This window comes from Dama dama, chromosome 11 (assembly GCF_033118175.1).
Source record: "Dama dama isolate Ldn47 chromosome 11, ASM3311817v1, whole genome shotgun sequence".
In the NCBI taxonomy this organism is placed as follows: domain Eukaryota; kingdom Metazoa; phylum Chordata; class Mammalia; order Artiodactyla; family Cervidae; genus Dama; species Dama dama.
The window spans coordinates 63,623,730-63,644,062 of NC_083691.1; the positions used below are offsets into that span (position 1 = coordinate 63,623,730).

The window sequence follows — 20,333 nt, forward strand, 5'->3', positions numbered from 1 at the left end:
TACTTTACACATGCTGCTGCTGCTAAGTCACTTCAGTCGTGTCTGACCCTATGCGACCCCATAGATGACAGCCCACCAGGCTCCCCCATCCCTGGGATTCTCCAGGCAAGAACTCTGGAGTGGTTGCCATTTCCTTCTCCAATGCATGAAAGTGAAACGTGAAAGTGAAGTTGCTCAGTCGCTCTTAGTGACCCCATGGACTGCAGCCCACCAGGCTCCTCCATCCATGGGATTTTCCAGGCAAGAGTACTGGAGTGGGGTGCCATTGCCTTCTCCTTATACATGCTAGTTTTAGTATAATTTAAATAAATCAGATAAAGTCTAGAATAGTGCTATGCAGCACTATTATGATTATGATATAATAAATGGAAACCAACTTAAATATTTTGTGAAAAGTTCCTTAATTCTTCTGAATTCTCATAATACTTATTTGTAATCTGCCTATAGGACTACTGGATATTAATTAACATTTTAGTAAATAGTTAATGAACACCTACAGTGTACCAAGAAATATACCAAGTGATTAGGGAAAGCAATAATTTTCATCAATTAAGAAATGGTTTCCAAAAAAAGGTAGCAGTTGAGAAAGCCTTAAACGAAGGGGAGAAGTTCCACGGGGAACGTGGTGGTGGGGGTGGTGAAGTTTGAAATACTGGAAACAGCAAATGCTTTTTTAAAAAATTATTTATTTACTTATTTGGCTGCTCTGGGTCTTAGTTGAAGCATGTGGGATCTAGTTCCCTGACCAGAAATCCGGATCAAACCTAACCCTAACCCTACATTGGGAGGGAGGAGTCTCAGCTACTGGACCACCAGGGAAATCCTTGGTAACAGCAACTGTTTTAACTCATAAGTCCTTGAAGGCAGTGACTATGCGTGCTAATAATCTTTGTGTTGGTCCTACTGTTTTAACGACCTTCACTTTATGCCCCTCACAAAACTTGTAGCCTGTCATTTTTAATAAATGAATTGCATAACTGAGTGGATTGCATGCCATGCCTCTGGAGAGATTCTCTAACTTTAGCCTGTGCAACATAGTACCTCGAGGGCTTGTTATAACACAGATGATTGGGCCTCACTCTCAGAGTTTGGGATTCCCTAGGTCTGAGACAGAGGGGTGAGAATTTGCCTTTCTGTAAAGGTGATGTAAAATTTCCCAGGTGATGCTAATGGATCCGGAACTTTGGAAAGCCACTGCTTTAGAGTAACCTATATTTACACTGCTAACATTCTTGTTTTTCTCTAAGTATCCAGAAAACTTATAATTCTTGTCAAACTAAGAATCTTGAAGAAGTCTCATCTGATTTTGAGGGCAATCAAAATGTTTGGGTGTGAATCTTACTCATTTTGCACAACCTGTAGCCTATTACAATGACGTTTCGCAAATACAAGGGTTCAAAAATACAATATTGAATAAAGAATTGACTGAATATTGATTGAATTGATTGCAATATTGAATACTGCATTGAATATTGATTGAAATCAAATAACTGTGCAGTAAACATTAGGTTCCTTATTTAATCACCCCTTAGTTTAAAAAAAAAAAAGGGAATGGATAATTACCATTCCTGAGTTAGAAATATGTATACCAGTATCCTTGCCCGGAGAATCCCACGGACAGAGAAGCCTGGCTGGCCAGAGTCCATAGGGTCACATAATCGTTGTGTTGGTCCTACTTAAGTGACACGACTTAAGTGACTTAGCACGGTACATAGAAAGCGTTGTTAAAGAAAAATTAAATTCGGTTCCTCAAGTCCATTAGCAATTTTCCCTCCTGTTTTGCCTTAGATATTCGCAAGTGCAACGCACCAGAAGCCTGGTGTTGACTTGAGTCTGGATTAATAGAAACACCCAACACAGTTCTTGGGAAAATCAAAGCTAGTATGATCAGGTTCGGTCAGGTTCAGCAAAGTCTTCCCTCCTGCCTCGCGTTGGGGCCAATGCTGCTTCCTGCTGAGCCGAATTTACTGTGGCTGGAGCTGAGCCCAGGCATCCCGACTACCACCGGACCTTCATTTTTGCCCACGGAAAGCTCGAGACTTCCCGCCAAACGCGCGGGCGTACGTCTCTCGGCGCCCCAGGCGCAGGCAGTACTGCGCATGTGCGGGACCAGCGGCCGCCGGTACCCAGACGTTTCCACGGACCGCGAGCTATGGCGGAGACGGAAGCGACCCTGCTGCGCCAGTTTCCGCTCTTTCTGCCCCAGAACCGGGCGAAAACCGTGTATGAAGGCTTCATTTCGGCTCAGGTACTCGCCCGGCTGATGCTCTTTCCCTCGGAGAGCTTTCCTTTGGCGGCGCAGCCCGGGTCCTGGAAGTCTGTGACCTGAGGGGTTAGGGGACTCGGACTTGTGGTTTTTGAGAAGGGTAGTCCGCGAGGGCTCCTCGGAGAGTAGAAGTTTGAGAATTGTGGGCTGTTGCTGGAAACCCGTTCCTCGTCGCCGGTTACACGCCTGGGCCGGGGTGGCCGCCCGCAGGAGACGCTAGGAGGTCCGCGCGCGCGGCGGGAGTGGGGCGGGGGGGAGGGGAACCGGCTGCGGGCCACGCCCCCTCGTCCCCGCCCCTCTCTGCCTGGCTCCTAAGTTAGCGTCGGTCGCACGTTTCAAGTTTTGAAAAAATTGGTCAGTTTTTGCTTGCTGCGATGCTTAACATTCCCCCACCTCCGCGAAGGTCGGAGGCCATTCAGAGGGGTGTCTGCGCTCGCTCGTTAGGTTGGTATTTCCTGCAGAAAGAGCATTTTTGAGGAGAACCTCATTTTGACTCTGCCAAGTCCAGTGTACCAGAGCACATCCAGTTGCGGTATTTCGTAGGAACTCATGACAACCGAATTATCTTTGCCGATTCCAAGTGGCCTCTCTTGTGGAGTTTATTACACAGAGTAAACACGTGTAGGGCTTTGAAGTTTACAAAGCACTTTCTAACTACAATATCTCGCCTAATCCTCAGCCTTTTGAAGCAGGAATTTAAAAAAAAAAATCTCGTTTTATAGTAGTAAATCACGGCATGGGGAATTGGGGGGGATTAAGTTACTTGTCCTTGATCGCAACAGACTCCTTTAAACTCAGTATGTCTAATTCCACTCGTAGGTTTTCCTCCTCTACCAAGCTACCTTAGGTTAGAATTCTGAGTATAGACTTTGCTTTCTGGACAAATTCAACATTTTGCCCTCTCCAACCAGCGCACATATTTTTTGAGGATAGGGGCCATGTTCTAGGAATCACATGTTTTGAAGTTTCCTCAAAACACAATCAAGAATATTGAGTGAATTATTTAAATTCACATGCTAAATGAAAATTTTACCTATTCCTAAGAATATTAGGTGTAGAACTAATCCTAATTACATGGATTAAGAAAAGATTATAGACCATACACTTGAATTTCATTTGTTTTCAAATTCATTGTGACCATCACAGAAAGTAGATTTCATCACGAAAGGTTAAATTTCGTTGTTACTTCTGGAATAAAGTTAATCCACCTTTTCCTTCTCCAGTTGGAAGTACTGGTCTTGAATTACCAAGTTGAAAACTTTCACAACATTTAGAAAAGTTGAAGAGGTATTGCTTGAATCTGCTGAAGCTTCTTAGAAAACATGTAGCCATCAGTAGTCAGATTAGATGAAATTTTATTAGGATCCTTGCTTATAGTTACAATTTTCATTTTACTTGGCTTAAGCAGCTTGTTGAAATCCTAACCTGAAGATCTTATTTAACATTGTTTTGTTTTGGTGGAGCTTGTTTTTTCTAAAAATGTTTGTCTTGTATATAATTTCAAATTTACAGAAAAATAGCAAGGATGTAGGAAAAATTTGTGTGTACATTTGGGGAGATTCACCATTTTCTATTTGCCTCATTTGATTTATTCTGAGTCTGTGTATGTGGGTGGGTGTGTACACACATCATTTCCCTGAACAGTTTGAGATTCAGTTGCAGACACAGTGCTCCTTTATTCCTGAATACTTAAGTGTGTATTTCATGACAACAAGGGCACACCCATAACAGCCTCAGTACCATTATCAGAAAATTTAATCATCATAAAATACCATTATCTAATCTGAAGTCCAAATTCAGATTTTGTTACTGTTGCTAGTTACATTTTTTATACCCTTTCCCCAGCCCCTAACCATCTGATGTAAAATGTTACACTACATTTAGTTGTCTTGTCTCTTTAATCTGGAGTAGTTCCTTAGTTTCCCCTTGTTTTTCATGAACTTGACATTTTTGGGGTACAGGCTAGTCATTAGGGAGAATGTCCCTCATTTAGATTTGACTCTTTGCTCATGGTTAAATTCAGGTTATGCAGTTCTGACACATATGCCACAGAAAGAATATCCTGTCCTTTTTAGGGCATGGGATGTCAGCAGGTCTCATTATCGATGATGTTATCTCTGATCACAGGTTTAAGGTGGCATCTGCCAGATTTTCCTCTTGTAATTATTAAGGACTTAGAGGAAGCTACTTTGAGACATCAAACTCTTTTCCCTCCCCCCCACCTCCATTGTAGCAGCCATTGACTATTGTTCCAATCAGTTAATTGATGTTTCCCAATAATGATTTTCTTTCTTCTATATTTATTAATTGGCATTCTGTGATAAAGTGACTTTCCCTTTACCATTTATTTATATCAGGCTTATGGATTTTAAAAGTAATTTTATCTAATGGATTATAATCCTTTCTATTTGATGTTTAAATTATCCCAGATTTGACCAGTGAGAGAATATTTTCTTGATGTGTTTTTAATGATTTGCATTTTATCCTCATTACCGTTTTAAAGGTATCCTGTAGATGCTGACATGTATGTTTTATTTTTTAGAACTTAATTTTAATTTGTAGTTCCCCTGCACCCGGAAGTTATTTAATAGACGATCTGAAAATTTTCTCATGGCATATCTTTTTTCATTTTAATTTGTTATTTCTGGTTTTATTGCACTGTGAATAAACAGTGATTTTTCTTTTCATTTATTTTTATTAGTTGGAGGCTACTTTACAATATTGTAGTGGTTTTTGTCAGTGATGTTTGTAAAAATAAAATCTTATTTATTTGTGGGTGATCTGTGTGTGATTAAAAGATGTTTTCTCTGTTATCAGGTTCTTTATCTCCCCTTGAGTAAGCTTTTGTAGTTTGTGTTTTGTAGCGACTGAACTGAACAATATAATTTATATGATATAAATTCTTTTAAATTTATTGGATCTCACTTTATGGTATAGAATATGGTTTATTTTGGTAAATGTTCTGTGTATACTTGGAGAGAATGTATATTATGCTGCTGTTAGGTACAGTGTTCTATAAATGTCAGGTCAGATTGGTTCATAATGCTATTCAGATTTTGTATATCCTTACTGAGTTTCTGTAGTTGTTCAGCTAATGAAAGGGGGTATTGAAATTTCCAACTACATTCAGTTCGTTCAGTCCTTCAGTCTTGTCCAACTCTTTGCGACCCCGTGAATCACAGCACGCCAGGTCTCCCTGTCCATCAACAACTCCCGGAGTTTACCCAAACTCATGTCCATTGAATCGTGATGCCATCCAACCATCTCATTCTCTGCCATCCCCTTCTCCTGCCCTCCATCTTTCCCAGCATCAGGGTCTTTTCAAATGAGTCAGCTCTTCACATCAGGTGGCCAGAGGAGTTTCAGCTTCAACATCAGTCCTTCCAATGAACACCCAGGACTGATCTCCTATAGGATGGACTGGTTGGATCTCCTTGCAGTCCAAGGGACTCTCAAGAGTCTTCTCCAACATCACAGTTCAAAAGCATCAATTCTTCGGCACTCAACTTTCTTTATAGTCCAACTCTCACATCCATACATGACTACTGGGAAAACCATAGCCTTGACTAGACGGACTTTTGTTGACAAAGTAATGTCTCTGCTTTTTAATACGCTGTCTAGGTTGGTCATAACTTTCCTTCCAAGGAGTAGGCGTCTTTTAATTTCATGGCAGCAGTCACCATCTACAGTGATTTTGGAGCCTGAAAAAATAAGGTCTGACACTGTTTCCACTGTTTCCCCATCTATTTGCCATGAAGTGATGGGACTGGATGCTATGATCTTAGTTTTCTGAATGTTGAGCTTTAAGCCAACTTTTTCACTCTTCTCTTTCACTTTCATCAAGAGGCTCTTTAGTTCTTCTTCACTTTCTGCCGTAACAGTGCTGTCATCTGCATATCTGAGGTTATTGATATTTCTCCTGGTAATCTTGATTCCAGCTTGTGCTTTTTCCAGGCCAGCATTTCACATGATGTACTCTGCATATAAGTTAAATAAGCAGAGTGACAATATATAGCCTTGACATACTCCTTTTCCTATTTGGAACCAGTCTGTTGTTCCATGTCCAGTTCTAACTGTTGCTTATTGACCTGTATATGGGTTTCTCAAGAGGCAGGTCAGGTGGTCTGGTATTCCCATCTGTTGAAGAATTTTCCACAGTTTCTTGTGATCCACACAGTCAAAGGCTTTGGCATAGTCAATAAAGTAGAAATAGATGTTTTTTTTTTCTGAAACTCTCTTGCTTTTTCCATGATCCAGTGGATGTTGGCAATTTGATTTCTGTTTCCTCTGCCTTTTCTAAAACATCTAAAACATCTGGGAGTTCATGGTTCACATATTGCTGAAGCCTGGCATGGAGAATGTTGAGCATTACTTTACTAGTGTGTGAGATGAGTGCAATTGTGTGGTAGTTTGAGCATTCTTTGGCATTGCTCTTTGGGATTGGAATGAAAGCTGACCTTTTCCAGTCCTGTGGCCCCTGCTGAGTTTTCCAAATTTGCTGACATATTGAGTGCAGCACTTTCACAGCATCATCTTTTAGGATTTGAAATAGCTCAACTGGAATTCCATCACCTCCACTAGCTTTGTTTGTAGTGATGCTGCCTAAGGCCCGCTTGACTGCACATTCCAGGATGTCTGGCTCTAGGTGAGTGATCACACCATTGTGATTATCTGGGTCGTGAAGATCTTTTTTTGTACATTTCTTCTGTGTATTCTTGCCACCTCTTCTTAATATCTTCTGCTTCTGTTAGGTCCATGCCATTTCTGTCCTTTATTGAACCATATTTGCATGAAATGTTCCCTTGGTATCTCTAATTTTCTTGAAGAGATCTCTGCTGCTGCAGCTAAGTCACTTCAGTCGTGTCCAACTCTGTGTGACCCCATAGACAGCAGCCCACCAGGCTCCCCCGTCCCTGGGATTCTCCAGGCCAAAACACTGGAGTGGGTTGCCATTTCCTTCTCCAATGCATGAAAGTGAAAAGTGAACGTGAAGTCGCTCAGTCGTGTCCGACTCTTAGCGACCCCATGGACCGCAGCCTACCAGGCTCCTCTATCCATGGGATTTTCCAGGCAAGAGTGCTAGAGTGGGGTGCCATTGCCTTCTCCGTGAAGAGATCTCTAGTCTTTCCCATTCTATTGTTTTCCTCTATTTCTTTGCATTGATTGCTGTGGAAGGCTTTCTTATTTCTCCTTGCTATTCTTTGGAACTCTGCATTCAAATGGGTGTATCTTTCCTTTTCTCCTTTGCTTTTCCCTTCTCTTCTTTTCACAGCTATTTGTAAGGCCCCCTCAGACAGTCATTTTGCTTTTTTGCATTTCTTTTTCTTGGGGATGGTGTTGATCCCTGTCTCCTGTACAATGTTATGAAACTCTCCATAGTTCATCAGGCATTCTGTTTATCAGTTCGAGTGCCTTAAATCTATTTCTCACTTCCACTGTATAACTGTTAGGGATTTGATTTAGGTCATACCTGAATGATCCAGTGGTTTTCCCTACTTTCTTCAATTTAAGTCTGAATTTGGCAATAAGGAATTCATGATCTGAGCCACAGTCAGCTCCCAGTCTTGTTTTTGCTGACTGTATAGAGCTGCTTCTTCTTTGGCTGCAAAGAATATAATCAGTTTGATTTCAGTGTTGGTCATCTGGTGATGTCCTCGTGTAGAGTCTTGTGTTTCTGGAAGAGGGTGTTTGCTATGACTCAGTGTGTTCTCTTGGCTGGGTTCTCTTGACCGGGTTCATTCCGTACTCCAAAACCAAATTTGCCTGTTACTCCAGGTGTTTCTTGATTTCTTCTTTTGCGTTCCAGTCCTCTATAATGAAAAGGACATCTTTTTTGGGTGTTAGTTCTAAAAGCTCTTATAGGTCTTCTTAGAACCATTCAACTTCAGCTTCTTCAGTGTTACTGGTCGGGGCATAGACTTGGGTTTCCTTGATATTGAATGGTTTCCTTTGGAAATGAACAAAGATCATTCTGTGATTTCGGAGGTTACATCCAAGTACTGCATTTCGGACTCTTTTGTTGACTATGGCTACTCCATTTTTTCTAAGGGATTCTTGCCCACAGTAGTAGATATAATGGTTATCTGAGTTAAATTCACCCATTCCAGTCCATTTTAGTTCACTGATTCCTACAATGTGGACGTTCACTCTTGCCATCTCCTGTTTGACCACTTCCAATTTGGCTTGATTCATGGACCTAACATTCCAGGTTACTATGCAGCATTGTTCTTTACAGCATCGGAGCTTGATTCTATCACCAGTCACATCCACAGCTGGGTTTTGTTTTTGCTCTGGCTCCATCCCTTCATTCTTTCTGGATTTATTTCTCCAGTGGTAGCATATTGGGCACCTACTAACCTGGGGAGTTTATCTTTCAGTGTCCTATGTTTTTGCCGTTTTTTACTGTTCATGGGGTTCTCAAGGCAAGAATACTGAAGTGGTTTGCCATTCCCTTTTCCAGTGGACCACATTCTGTCAGACCTCTTCACATGACCCATCCGTCTTGGGTGGCCCCACATGGCATGGCTTATTTTCACTGAGTTAGACAGGGCTTTGGTCCATGTGATCAGACTGGCTAGTTGTCTGTGATTGTGGTTTCTCTGATGCCCTCTCTCAGCACCTACCGTCTTACTTGGTTTTCTTTACCTTGGTTGTGGGGTATCTCCTCACAGCCTGTGCTCCTGACCTTGGACGTGGGGTATCTCCTCTTGAACGCTGGTCCTGACCTTCGATGTGAGGTATCTCCTCGCCACTCCTCCTGTGCTGCACGGCCTCCGCTCCTGCTACATTAGTCCAGCTCTGTCTGCAGGGGTATATTCCAAGGCCTCAGTGGATGCCTGAAACTGGATAGTATGTACTGTTTTTTACAATGTATTCATACCTATGATAAAGTTCAACTTATAAATTAGGCACAGCAAGAGAATATCTAAATTGTCCTCCTCTCTACTCTTGAATTTAAGGGTCATTGTTAAGTAAAATGGGGCTTCCCTGGTGGCTCAGATGGTAAAGAATCCACCTGCCATGCGGAAGACCTGGGTTCAGTCCCCGAGTTGGAAAGATCCCCTGCAGGAGGGCATAGCAACCCACTCCAGTATTCTTGCCTGGAAAATCCCTGTGCACAGAGGAGCCTGGCGGGCTACAGCCCGTGGGGTCACAAGGGGTCTGACACGACTAAGCTACTAAGCACAGCACAGCAGCATGACGTGAAATAAGGATTATTTGAAAACACGCATTGAGATACTCGGACAGTGGATCTTATCATCGAGACAGCTATTAAGTGACTAACAGGCTGATACCCTGGACAGAGTGTGATTCCATCCTGGGTGTGATGGAGTGTGGCAGCACAAGATTCTGTCACACTACTCAGAATGGTACACAATTAAAAACTTATGAATTGTTTATTTCTGAAATTTTTCATTTAATATTTTCAGCTGATCACAGGTAATTGAAACTACAGAAAGTGAAACTGGATAAAGAGGGGCTGTGTTACGTTTGTTTTTTTCTATTGCTACTTTCATTTTTTGTCAGTTTTTTCATCATGTACTTTGAAGTTCTTTAGGTACATAAACTTTTAGGATTGTAAGTACTCTTGCTGAACTGACTCCTTTATGATTCTGAAATTATCCTTTTTATCCTTGGTAATTGGAAAAGGCAATGGCACCCCGCTCTAGTACTCTTGCCTGAAAAATTCCATGGACGGAGGAGCCTGGTAGGCTGCAGTCCATGGGGTCGCTAGGAGTTGGACACGACTGAGAGACTTCACTTTCACTTTTCACTTTCATGCATTGGAGAAGGAAATGGCAACCCACTCCAGTGTTCTTGCCTGGAGAACCCTAGGGACGGTGGAGCCTGTGGTGGGCTGGCCGTCTATGGGGTCGCACAGAGTTGGACACGACTGAAGCGACTTAGCAGCAGCAGCATCCTTGGTAATAATCTTTGGAATCTTGGAATCTGTATTTTTGGATACTAATAGTATGTTTTTTGGGATTAGTGTTACATGGACTCTTTTCTCATTAGTGTGGCATGGAGTCTCATTTCATCCTTTTTTCATTTATTCTTATTTGTTTCTTTATGTTTAATTTAAAGTGTATTTCTTTTGGGCCATGCTTTTTTATCCAATCCGATAATCATTGCTTTTTACTTGGGGTTGTGTAACCCTTTTCATCTAATGTGATTGTTGATATGGTTGTGCGTAAGCCTAATATCTAGCTGTTTGCTTTTTGTTTTGTTATTTTTTTTATATTTTGACTAATTTCTGCATTTTACATTATTTGAGTTATTTTTCTATAATGTATCTCTTCTGTTAGCTTTTCCCCTGTTTTTTCCCCTTAAATAGTTGCTATATTACTTTTGTCTCTCCTTTTTAGTGTTTGCTCTGGGGTTTACGATATGCATCTTTAACTTTCCATAGTCTATTCTCAAGTATATCTCTTCCCTTATAGTTTAAGAATCTTACAGTGGTTTACTTGTATCTCTCATCTCCTGGTTTTTGTGCTGTTGTTGTCATATATTTTATTTCTGTTTATCTTATAACCTTTCCAACACACTTAATTTTCTTTTAAGCAGCCAATTAGCTATTTTAAATAGATAAAGTTTAGATTTTTTTAAGAATAGTTTAGATTTATAGAAAAGTTGAGCAAGTGGTAAAAGGAGTTCTTATGTACCATCTCCTTCCCCACACAGTTTGTCCAGCTATTAACATCTTATATTAGTATGATATAATTATTACAATTAATGAACTGATATTGGTACATTGTTATTAATTCATGGGAAGGAAATGGCAACCCACTCAACTATTCTTGCCTAGAGAATTCCATGAACAGAGGAACCTGGTGGGCTGCAGTCAGTGGGGTCTCAGGGAGTCATACACGACACGACTGAGTGATTGAGCACGCATGCATTATTAACTTGGGTCCATTTGTTGTTCAGTTGCTAAGTTGTGTCTGTCCCTTTGTGACCCCATGGACTGCAGCATGTCAGGCTTTCCTGTCCTAACTCAGGTCCATAGTCTATTCATATTTCCTTTGTTTTTACTTAATATTTTTCTGTTCTGGGTTTTGATCCAAGATGCCTTGTTATTTTGTCTCTTTAGGCTTCTGTTCAGTTCAGTTCAGTTGCTCAGTCATGTCCAACTCTTTGTGACCCCATGGACTGCAGCAAGCCAGGCCTCCCTGTCCATCACCAACTCCCGGGGCTTGCGGGGCTTGCTCAAACTCATGTCCATTGACTCGGTGATGCCATCCAACCATCTCATCCTCTGTCGTCCCCTTCTCCTCCTGCCTTCAATCTTTCCCAGCATAAGGGTCTTTTCCAGTGAGTCAGTTCACATCAGGTGGCCAAAGGATTGGAGTTTCAGCTTCAGCATCAGTCCTTCCAATGAATATTTAGGACTGATTTCCTTTAGGATGGACTGGTTGGATCTCCTTGCAGTCCAAGAGACTCTCAAGAGTCTTCTGCAACACCACAGTTCAAAAGCATCAATTCTTCAGCGCTCAGCTTTCTTTACAGTCCAACTCTCACATTCACACATGACTACTGGAAAACCCATAGCTTTGACTAGATGGACCTTTGTCAGCAAAGTAATGTCTCTGCTTTTTAATATGCTATCTAGGTTTGTCATAGCCTTTCTTCCAAGAAGCAAGCGTCTTTTAATTTCAGGGCTGCAGTCAGCAAGTGCAGTGATTTTGGAGCCTCCCAAAATAAAGTCTCTCACTGTTCCATTGTTTCCCCATTTATTTGCCATGAAGGCTTCTCTGAGCTGTGATAATTTCTTAGCCCTTCCTTGTCCTTGATGACTCTGACTCCTTTATGATTATGAAATGACCGTTTTAATTGAGGAATTCTAGTCAAGTTTATTGTAGGACACTGCTCTACTAGGATTTGCCTTTTTTCTCATGATTAGGCTTTATGGGTTTTTGAGAGAAACATTGCAAAGTTTAGATACCGTTTCATCACATATTAAGGGTACGTATTATCAACATGATTTATGTCTGTTGACGTTGACCTTGATCGCTTGGCTGAAGTTTGTTTGTGGGTTCCCTTCTGGGAAGTCGGTTTTCCTACTCCTTTCCATACTGTACTCTTTGGCAGGAAGTCACTGTGAGCAGCCCTCATTAAGAAGTGGGGGATTATGCTGCCTCTCTTTTCAAGTGGAGTATCTATATACAGTTGTCCCTTGAATAATGCAAGCCTTAAGGGTGCTAAACCTCGTGGGCTTGAAAATCCATGTATAACTTTATAGTCTGCTTTCTCTATCCATGGTTCTGCATCTGTGAGATCAGCCAACTGCAGACTGTTTGGTAATACAGTATTAATTATGGTTAAAAAAAAAAAAAAATCCATGTATAAGTGGACCTGAACAATTCAAATTCATGTTGTTTGAGAGTCAGTGGTAATTTATCTGGAATTCTTCTGTATGGGAGATTAATTTCTCCGTTTCTTAATTCAATCATTTATATCAGTATGGGCATACAGATATTTTATATTTTGAATTTTATTCTAGCACTGCGTTATTTGTTGCTTAAGTTATTCCAGCTTTGGCACAATTATGCTTTAAAGAGATTTTAAAAAATAAGAAAAGCCTTTTATACTTATCTATATATTTACTGTTTCGGATACTCTTTGTTGTATATCCAGATTTCCATCTTGTTTTATTTTGTTGTTATTGTTGTTCAGTCACTCAGTCATGTCCAGGTCTTTGCTACCTGTGGACTCATTCACTTTCTTCCTAAACTTGTTCCTTTAACATTTCTTGTAGTGCATGTCTGCTAGTGATGAATTCTTCAGCTGTTTTATGTCTCAAAAATTGTTTATTTGGCCTTTTGAAAGATACTTTCACTGGGTATAAAGTTCTAGGTTGACTTTTTGTTTTAGTGCTTTAGCAGTTTTGTTTCACTGTCTTGTTTTATTTTGTATGAGAAATCTCTACTTTTTATCTTTGATTCTCTGTAAGTATATTGTTTTTCTTTGCCTGTTAATATTTTTCTCATTGGTTTCTGTCAGTTTGATTGTGATGTTCCTTGGTGTAGTTTTCTTCATATATTTCCTTCATAGGGTTTATGGTGCTTTTTGGATCTGTATTTTCATTTAATTTGGAAAAACTTTAACCATTATTTCTTCAAAAAGTTTTTGTTCCTTCCTGCTTCCTATGTTGGGGACTCCAAATACATGCATATTAAACCACTTTAAGTTGTTCCATAATTCATGAATTTTTTTTTTTTTCTTTTTTCCAGTCAGTTTCTCTGCTTGCTTTGGATGTTCTACTTCTGTGTTTTCAGGTACACAAATATATTTTTTTCAAGGTTTAATCTGCTGTTAATAACTTCATTGTAACATATTTTTCATCTCAGACATTGTATTTTTCATCTCTTCAACTTGGGTCTTTTTGCTTTTTTGTGTCTATTTAGCATACTGATGCTTTCCTCTATCTTCTTGAACGTACATAATACAGTTATAACTGCTTAAGTGTGGGAGGGGAAGCTCTATTATCTGCCATTTTTGTATTTGTTTCTCTTGATTTTACTCTTTTTAATCTTATTTTCCTGCTTTGCATACCTGGTATATTTTGATTGGATGACATACATTGTGCATTCCACTGGTTGTATGATATTTTTTGTTCTCTTAAATATTCTTGATTTCAAAGAACCAACTCATTGGAAAAGACCTTGATGCTGGGAAAGATTGAGAGCAGGAGGAGACAGGGGCAACAAGTAGAGATGGTTGGATGGCATCACCGACTCAATGGATATGAGTTTGAGCAAATTTTGGAAGATAGTGAAAGACAGGGAAGGCTGGCGTGTTGTAGTTCATGGGGTCGCAAGGAGTTGGACACAACTTAGTGACTGAATGACAACTGTTAAATTACTTGGAAACAGTATGCTCTTCCCAAGGTTTGCTTTTAAGCTTTGTTAAGCTGAAACAGAACAGACTTGAGCCTAGAGATTTGGTTGTACCCCTGAGACAACACTCTTATGAGTACTGGTTAATAGCTCTTACAGTGCAAGGTTTTCCACTCTGGTTGGTTAGAGCATGATTTCTGTTAGCCTTGTGTGAGTGCCTTGAGATAGTCTCTTATCTCCCCATCTTTAGGCAGGTCTTCCCACATCCTGTGGCAATCAGTACTCAGCTGAAGAATTCTTTTTAGGAATTCTCTGAAGTTCTGTAGAATTTTTCTCTGTGTAATTTTTCTCCATGTATTTCTCTCCTCTTTTGTACTGTACTTTGTAAATTCTACATGCCTTGGCCTCCCCTTACTCATGCCTGTCTTCTCAAATAATAGAAAATGTTAGGCTCTATTTGGTTCTTCATCCTTGCCTTGCAGCCTGAAAATTCTCCAGGCTGGCCAATTACAGAGACTTTTCTCCTTTGTTTCCCTTCTTTCAAGGGTCATTGTCCTGTGCTGCCTGTTGTTTGATGTCTAAAAATCATTGTTTCAGATATTTTGTCCAATCTTTTAGTTAACGTGGGAAAATAAATCCTTCCCTGTTGTTCCATTATATAAACTAATATATTAGTTCCCTTTCAGTTTCTTAAAGGAATACTGAATTATATATTATTCATTGAGCATTTTCACTCAGACTATTAAAAGTTTGTTCCACTGTGGCTTTTTAAGGTCTTGTTTTAAGATGTCTGGTGCCAGTATTATTCTGTTTCCCATATGTTATTTGATCTTTTTCTTATTGGTTTTTTTTTTTCTTGTGTTCCACTTCAGTTGCTTCTCTCAGGTGGTCTTTAATTTTTTCTCATTTGGTCATTTTCTTACCTTTTTGTCTTTTATGAAATTTTTATTTTGCTCTGTTCTTCTTTGAACAACTCTTAATTTATCCTTCCATTTTAATATTATTTTGTCTTTTTTTTCCCTTCAGTTTCTATTGTGAGGTTTTAAAATTTCTGAATCTGGGTGTAAATGCTCACCAAATAATGTTTAATTCAGTATTGTAATTTGTTTATGCCTTGTGGTTTTTGTTTATGTTGAGGGATTGTCATCACCTGAAATGTCTCAGCTCTTATTTTTTTTAAGTGTATTTATTTATTTTATTTGGAGGACAATTACTTCACAGTTTTGTGATGGTTTTTGCCATACATCAGTGTGAATCAGCCATAGCTATACATAATGTCCCCTCCATTCTGAATCCCCCTCCCACCTCTCTCTCCACATTTTGTTTTTGTCTCATAGTAGCTTAGCAGGTCATAGTAGTATGCAGGTCAAGAAGCAATAGTTAGAACTGGACATAGAACAACAGACTGGTTCAAAATTGGGAAAGGAGTATGTCAAGGCTGTATATTGTTACCCTGCTTATTTAACATATGCAGAGTACATCATGTGAAATGCTGGACTGGAAGAAGCACAACCTGGAATCAAAGATTGTTGGGAGAAATATCAATAACTTCAGATATGCAGATGACACCACTGTTATGGCAGAAAGTGAAGAGGAACTAAAGAGCCTCTTGATGAAAGTGAAAGAGGAGAGTGAAAAAGTTGGCTTCAAACTCAGTATTCAGAAAACTAAGATCATGGCATTTGGTCCCATCACTTCATGGGAAATAGATGGGGAAACAGTGGTAACAGTGGCTGACTTTATTTTTTTGGGCTCCAAAATCACTGCAGATAGTGACTGCAGCCCTGAAATTGAAAGATACTTGTTCCTTGGAAGAAAAGCTATGACAAACCTAGACAGCGTCTTAAAAAGTAGAGGCATTACTTGCTGACAAAGGTCCATCTAGTCAAAGCTGTGGTTTTTCTAGTAGTCGTGTATGGATGTGAGTGTTGGATTATAAACTTCGGCTGAGTACCGAAGAATTGATGCTTTTGAACTGTGGTGTTGGAGGAGACTCTTGAGAGTCTCTTGGACTGCAAGGAGATCCAACCAGTCCATCCTAGAGGAAATCAGTCCTGAATTTTCATTGGAAAGACTGATGCTGAAGCTGAAACTCCAATCCTTTGGCCACCTGATGCGAAGAACTGACTCATTGGAAAGGACCCTTATGCTGGGAAAGATTGAAGGCAGGAGGAGAAGGGGACAACAGAGGATGAGATGGTTGGATGGCATCACCGAGTCAATGGACATGAGTTTGAGCAAGCCCTGGGAGTTGGTGATGGACAGGGAGGCCTGGTGTGCTGTAGTCCATGGGGTTGCAAAGAGTTGGACATGACTGAGCTACTGAACTGAACTGAGCTTAGCATTGATGGAGACATTATCTTTGTGTTTGTCAACTGTTGGCTGCAGTAATTTGTTAAATTCCTCAAGAATACCCTCTTTTGACCTACATAGGAAGGAAATCCAGAAATGAAGGAATGTATGTATGTGTATGGTTGATTCACTTTGCTGTACAGCAGAAGCTGACACAGCGGTGTAAAGCAGCTACACTCTGATTTAAAACACTACTCTCTTCTGTCTGCAAAATGCAGCTCACTTGATGGATGATTTTTTTTGGAAGTGTTGAAGGAAGAATCCAATGTTTTTAATGTTATGTAAGAGCCTCAGTTTCCCATAGTTGGTACTTTTTCCTCTAACACCGTTTCCAAAGGATAGCCCTTTACCATCTTCTACTTTTACAGTTCTTATCCAAGGTGAGATCCTTGACTTTTATGTTGCTAATTCTTTATTTTTCACCATAATCTAATCCCCTCTTCTGTTTTTTTTTTTTTTTTTTTTTTAAATTTCCTGAATCTGTTAGCTCTCTCAAAGGACTTGATGTAGGAGCCCCAGGATGGAAGGCACTGGACAGTGGTTTGTATTTTTCTTCTGACAGGCAATTTTGAAGTTTAAACTTTTCTCTTTCTTCTGCCTCTGCCTAAGACAGGGGGTTTTTGTGGCTCTATTTGTTCTTAATTTTGATGTACTTATTTTTTGGGAATGATATGTAGAGAGATTCAGATTTAGGCAATTGTCGATACTTTTGTTTGCTGTAAATTTGGAAAGTCTTCGTGAGAGCAGTTAACGTATTTTTTTCCTTATGATTTAACTAAAAAAAGATAATTTTAGACATTTTCTTGAATCGAAGTATTATGGCATGTGACATGGCATTTGACTTTTAAAATGGTTGAATTTTGCAAATAAGGGACTTTGAAATTTTATTATTTTACATAACAGATGAGTAGAGTAGTTTTACTATTTTTCATGTAAATTTTGAGTTCCAGATTGGTCTTACACCTATGTGTGAGATGTCTATAAAGTTAGGTTAAGGTTACTACATAATACCTTTTAGTGGTTTAATGAAATAGTGAATTATTGTTACTTGACCTTTTGAAAAGGTCAGTAGTACATTTTGTTTCATTTTTTTAAAGGACATTTAAATGTAATGAAAGTCAGAACTGCAATATTACCATGAAAGTAAAGGTTATGGGGTACATTTAATTGTGTTCCTCTATTTTTGAAACTGCTTTGAGGGAGATTCTGATAAAATTCTCGTGGTAATTGTTTTTCAAGAATTTTATTACTCTTTTTCATTTTATACTGTTGGAGTAAAAGATTATATTTCTGTTTGTCTTTTTCTGCTTACCTTTGCTTAGATTTCATGTGTATTATGCTATTTAAGGTACAAAGTTTAAGCTGCTTACCCATTCATTTTCTCAAGAAAGTAAAACAGTATATTTCTCAGAGAACTGTCCTTTTTTCCTTAGAGAGACTTTTGAGTAAAATTTAGTCTTTTCAGGTTATAGTTAATGAATATTTAAATTAAAATAAGTAACAGTGTTTCAAGGATTTTATTTATTAAAGGTCTACAAGTGTGGAAGAACTAAATATACTCTGATTTATGAAAATATTTCTCTGATGTCTGTATATTAAGATAAAATATATTTTCACTTTATTAAAATTTGGAAAACTACAAATATGGGGTATGTCATGATTTTTTCTCCTATATTCAAATCAGTTTGAAGGAATTTCTTTTTTCTTGAATTTATTTCCTAAGAAATTTCTCCTTTATATCTGCATAACAATTTGTTAGTATTTCTTATTTATGTGAATGATTTTTTCTTTAAAAACAAAATCCTGTCTCAGTGTTTTGATTACGCAGTCAGTATTCACATAAGTTTCTGGTACATTTTTGAGTTATTTTCCCTCAAATGCACTATTTAGTTGCTTATATTTTAACAAGTATTTGAATAAAGTTGATACCTTTTAGAAAATACAGGAAAATGTTGCCTTTTTAATGTGATTCTGATTGACTTCTCTTAATTTGAGTGAACCTTTTTAACATTTTCCACAGGGAAGAGATTTCCACCTTAGACTATTGCTGCCCAAAGATTTGCAGCTGAGGAATGCAAGGTAATGTGGTGTTTTGTTACATACTCTGCAGGCATCTTGGTGGGATGGGCAGTCAGGTCTGTATAAGCTGGTTCTGTTTGTTAGAGTTCTGCTTATTAATTAGTTAAACAGAAGCGTTTCTGATTTTTGCAAATCAGTATGCTTTTTAAATGATTTTCTGTGGTGTTGAAGTGCTCTTCAACAGCAACACAGTCTAATTTACTTTTTATTTAAAGCAGTAAACAACAAGAGAAAATATTTGGAGAATAGAAAATAATTAGAAAACTTTGTTTCCAACTTTTGACTGATGTTAATTATATGTATGTTCAGGCATGGGAAGCCCCACAATATCAGTTCTGCCCTGATAGAAATTAGGTGTCAACATGGGCTATAGGTATTGACAGCCCTTCAAGGAATGTCAAGAGATGAAAATAGAAGGGTAGCACCTAAAATCTAATTTCTGCTCCAAAATTTTTCTGAGGGTAGGAAGGGAAGAAGAATCCAGAGACAGTTACCAGTAGAACCGACAAGATTTTGTGACTGATCAGAAGTGGGAGATAAGAGGGGGAGAGGAGTGGAGGATTCTTTGCAAATTTCTAACTCAAATAAGAGGTCACAGATGGAAGAAGTCCAAGGGGAATTGTTTGAAGGCATATCAGATGTGAAGTATGAAGAGGACATTTTAGTAGGTATTAGTGTTTTGGTGGGGAACTTAAGCATAAAGTTTGGAGTGGAGATGTGTGTAGAAGTCACAGTAGGCATGGGATTTGGGGCCATGAATGTGGATAGGTTTTCCTGCATGGATAGAGTGAGAAGAGAAAGCCAGTGACATAATCTTGAGGGCATAACAACATTTAAAGGTGTGGTAAATAAAGAAGACCTTGGAAGAAGACAAAGCATTGACCAGATTTAACAGGAAAACCTGGACAGTTGTTTCTGAAACCAAAGAAAGAGCAGCTTAAAAGTCAGAGTGGTTAACATTGCTTAGTGTTGCAAAGGGGTCAGGTTAGATTGCAAGTTTCATGTAGTGGTTGAAGTCGGCTTGTATTGGGGTTTTTGGAGTGGGTAGAAAGGAATTGTAAACAGTATAAACTACTTTGAAGAACAGGAGTGGCTAGAGAAGGGTGTGCAGTCAAGGAAGAGTTATAATTACGTGTTTTCTTAAAAATAAGATTTGCTTAAACAAGTTACAGTGTAAAAAACACTAGCGGAAAGTAAGGATACCACAGTAAAGTAGTAATTAGTGAATTGATGTGACTGAGTTGGTGGCAGGGGGTGGAAAGTACATTTGAAGATGGGGTTTCTCATGGGCAGTTGAACGCACTACTCTGCCCCTGTGATTGGAGATAGCAGAGAGGATGCAGGTTAGCAGACCAGAAAAGGAGAGTCATGATGGTTTGAAAAGACCATGGTTGGGAAAACTCAGACTTTCTACTTCGAGGTAAGTAAAAACATTTCTAGAAGAGTACCTAACAGTGTTAAGAGTGCAGCTGAGGGCGAGCCAGTAGATAGATGAAAATTAATTTATCACTACTTACACAGTTGAAAGTATGTATGTCCTTAATCTGGAATTTAAGGAAGATTAGATTGTTATAAGGACACAGGAGCCTAGCGGGCTACAGTCCACGAAGTCTCGAAGAGTCAGACACAACTAAGCCAGCACAAACACAGATTTTATAATGCATTTGGTTTCTCAAATACAAGTTCTGTATATTATGATCAAAACTGTTGGTTTTATTTAACCTACCTTAGAATAGAATCCAATTCAAGAAAACGTTGCTTTGGATATGTTAAAATTTAAAAAAAAATGTACTGTTTGT

The 20,333-nt window shown here is 39.1% G+C and overlaps 1 protein-coding gene across 6 annotated transcripts in view; it reads left to right on the forward strand.

Annotated features, from left to right (window-relative positions):
• Positions 1-1,542: 1,542 nt before the first annotated feature.
• FANCL (FA complementation group L) overlaps positions 1,543-20,333 on the forward strand; it is an 81,612-nt gene continuing 62,821 nt past the window's right edge. For 2 of the 6 annotated variants that reach the window (XM_061155404.1, XM_061155406.1), the window contains exons 1-2: positions 2,090-2,248; positions 18,476-18,534. In XM_061155404.1, the coding sequence (XP_061011387.1) occupies positions 2,153-2,248; positions 18,476-18,534 (155 nt within the window). In that variant the 5' untranslated portion in view covers positions 2,090-2,152. Of the gene's footprint in view, positions 2,249-16,942; positions 16,996-18,475; positions 18,535-20,333 lie in introns of all 6 variants that reach the window. The other 4 variants (XM_061155405.1, XM_061155401.1, XM_061155402.1 and 1 more) reach the window with 4 other exon arrangements.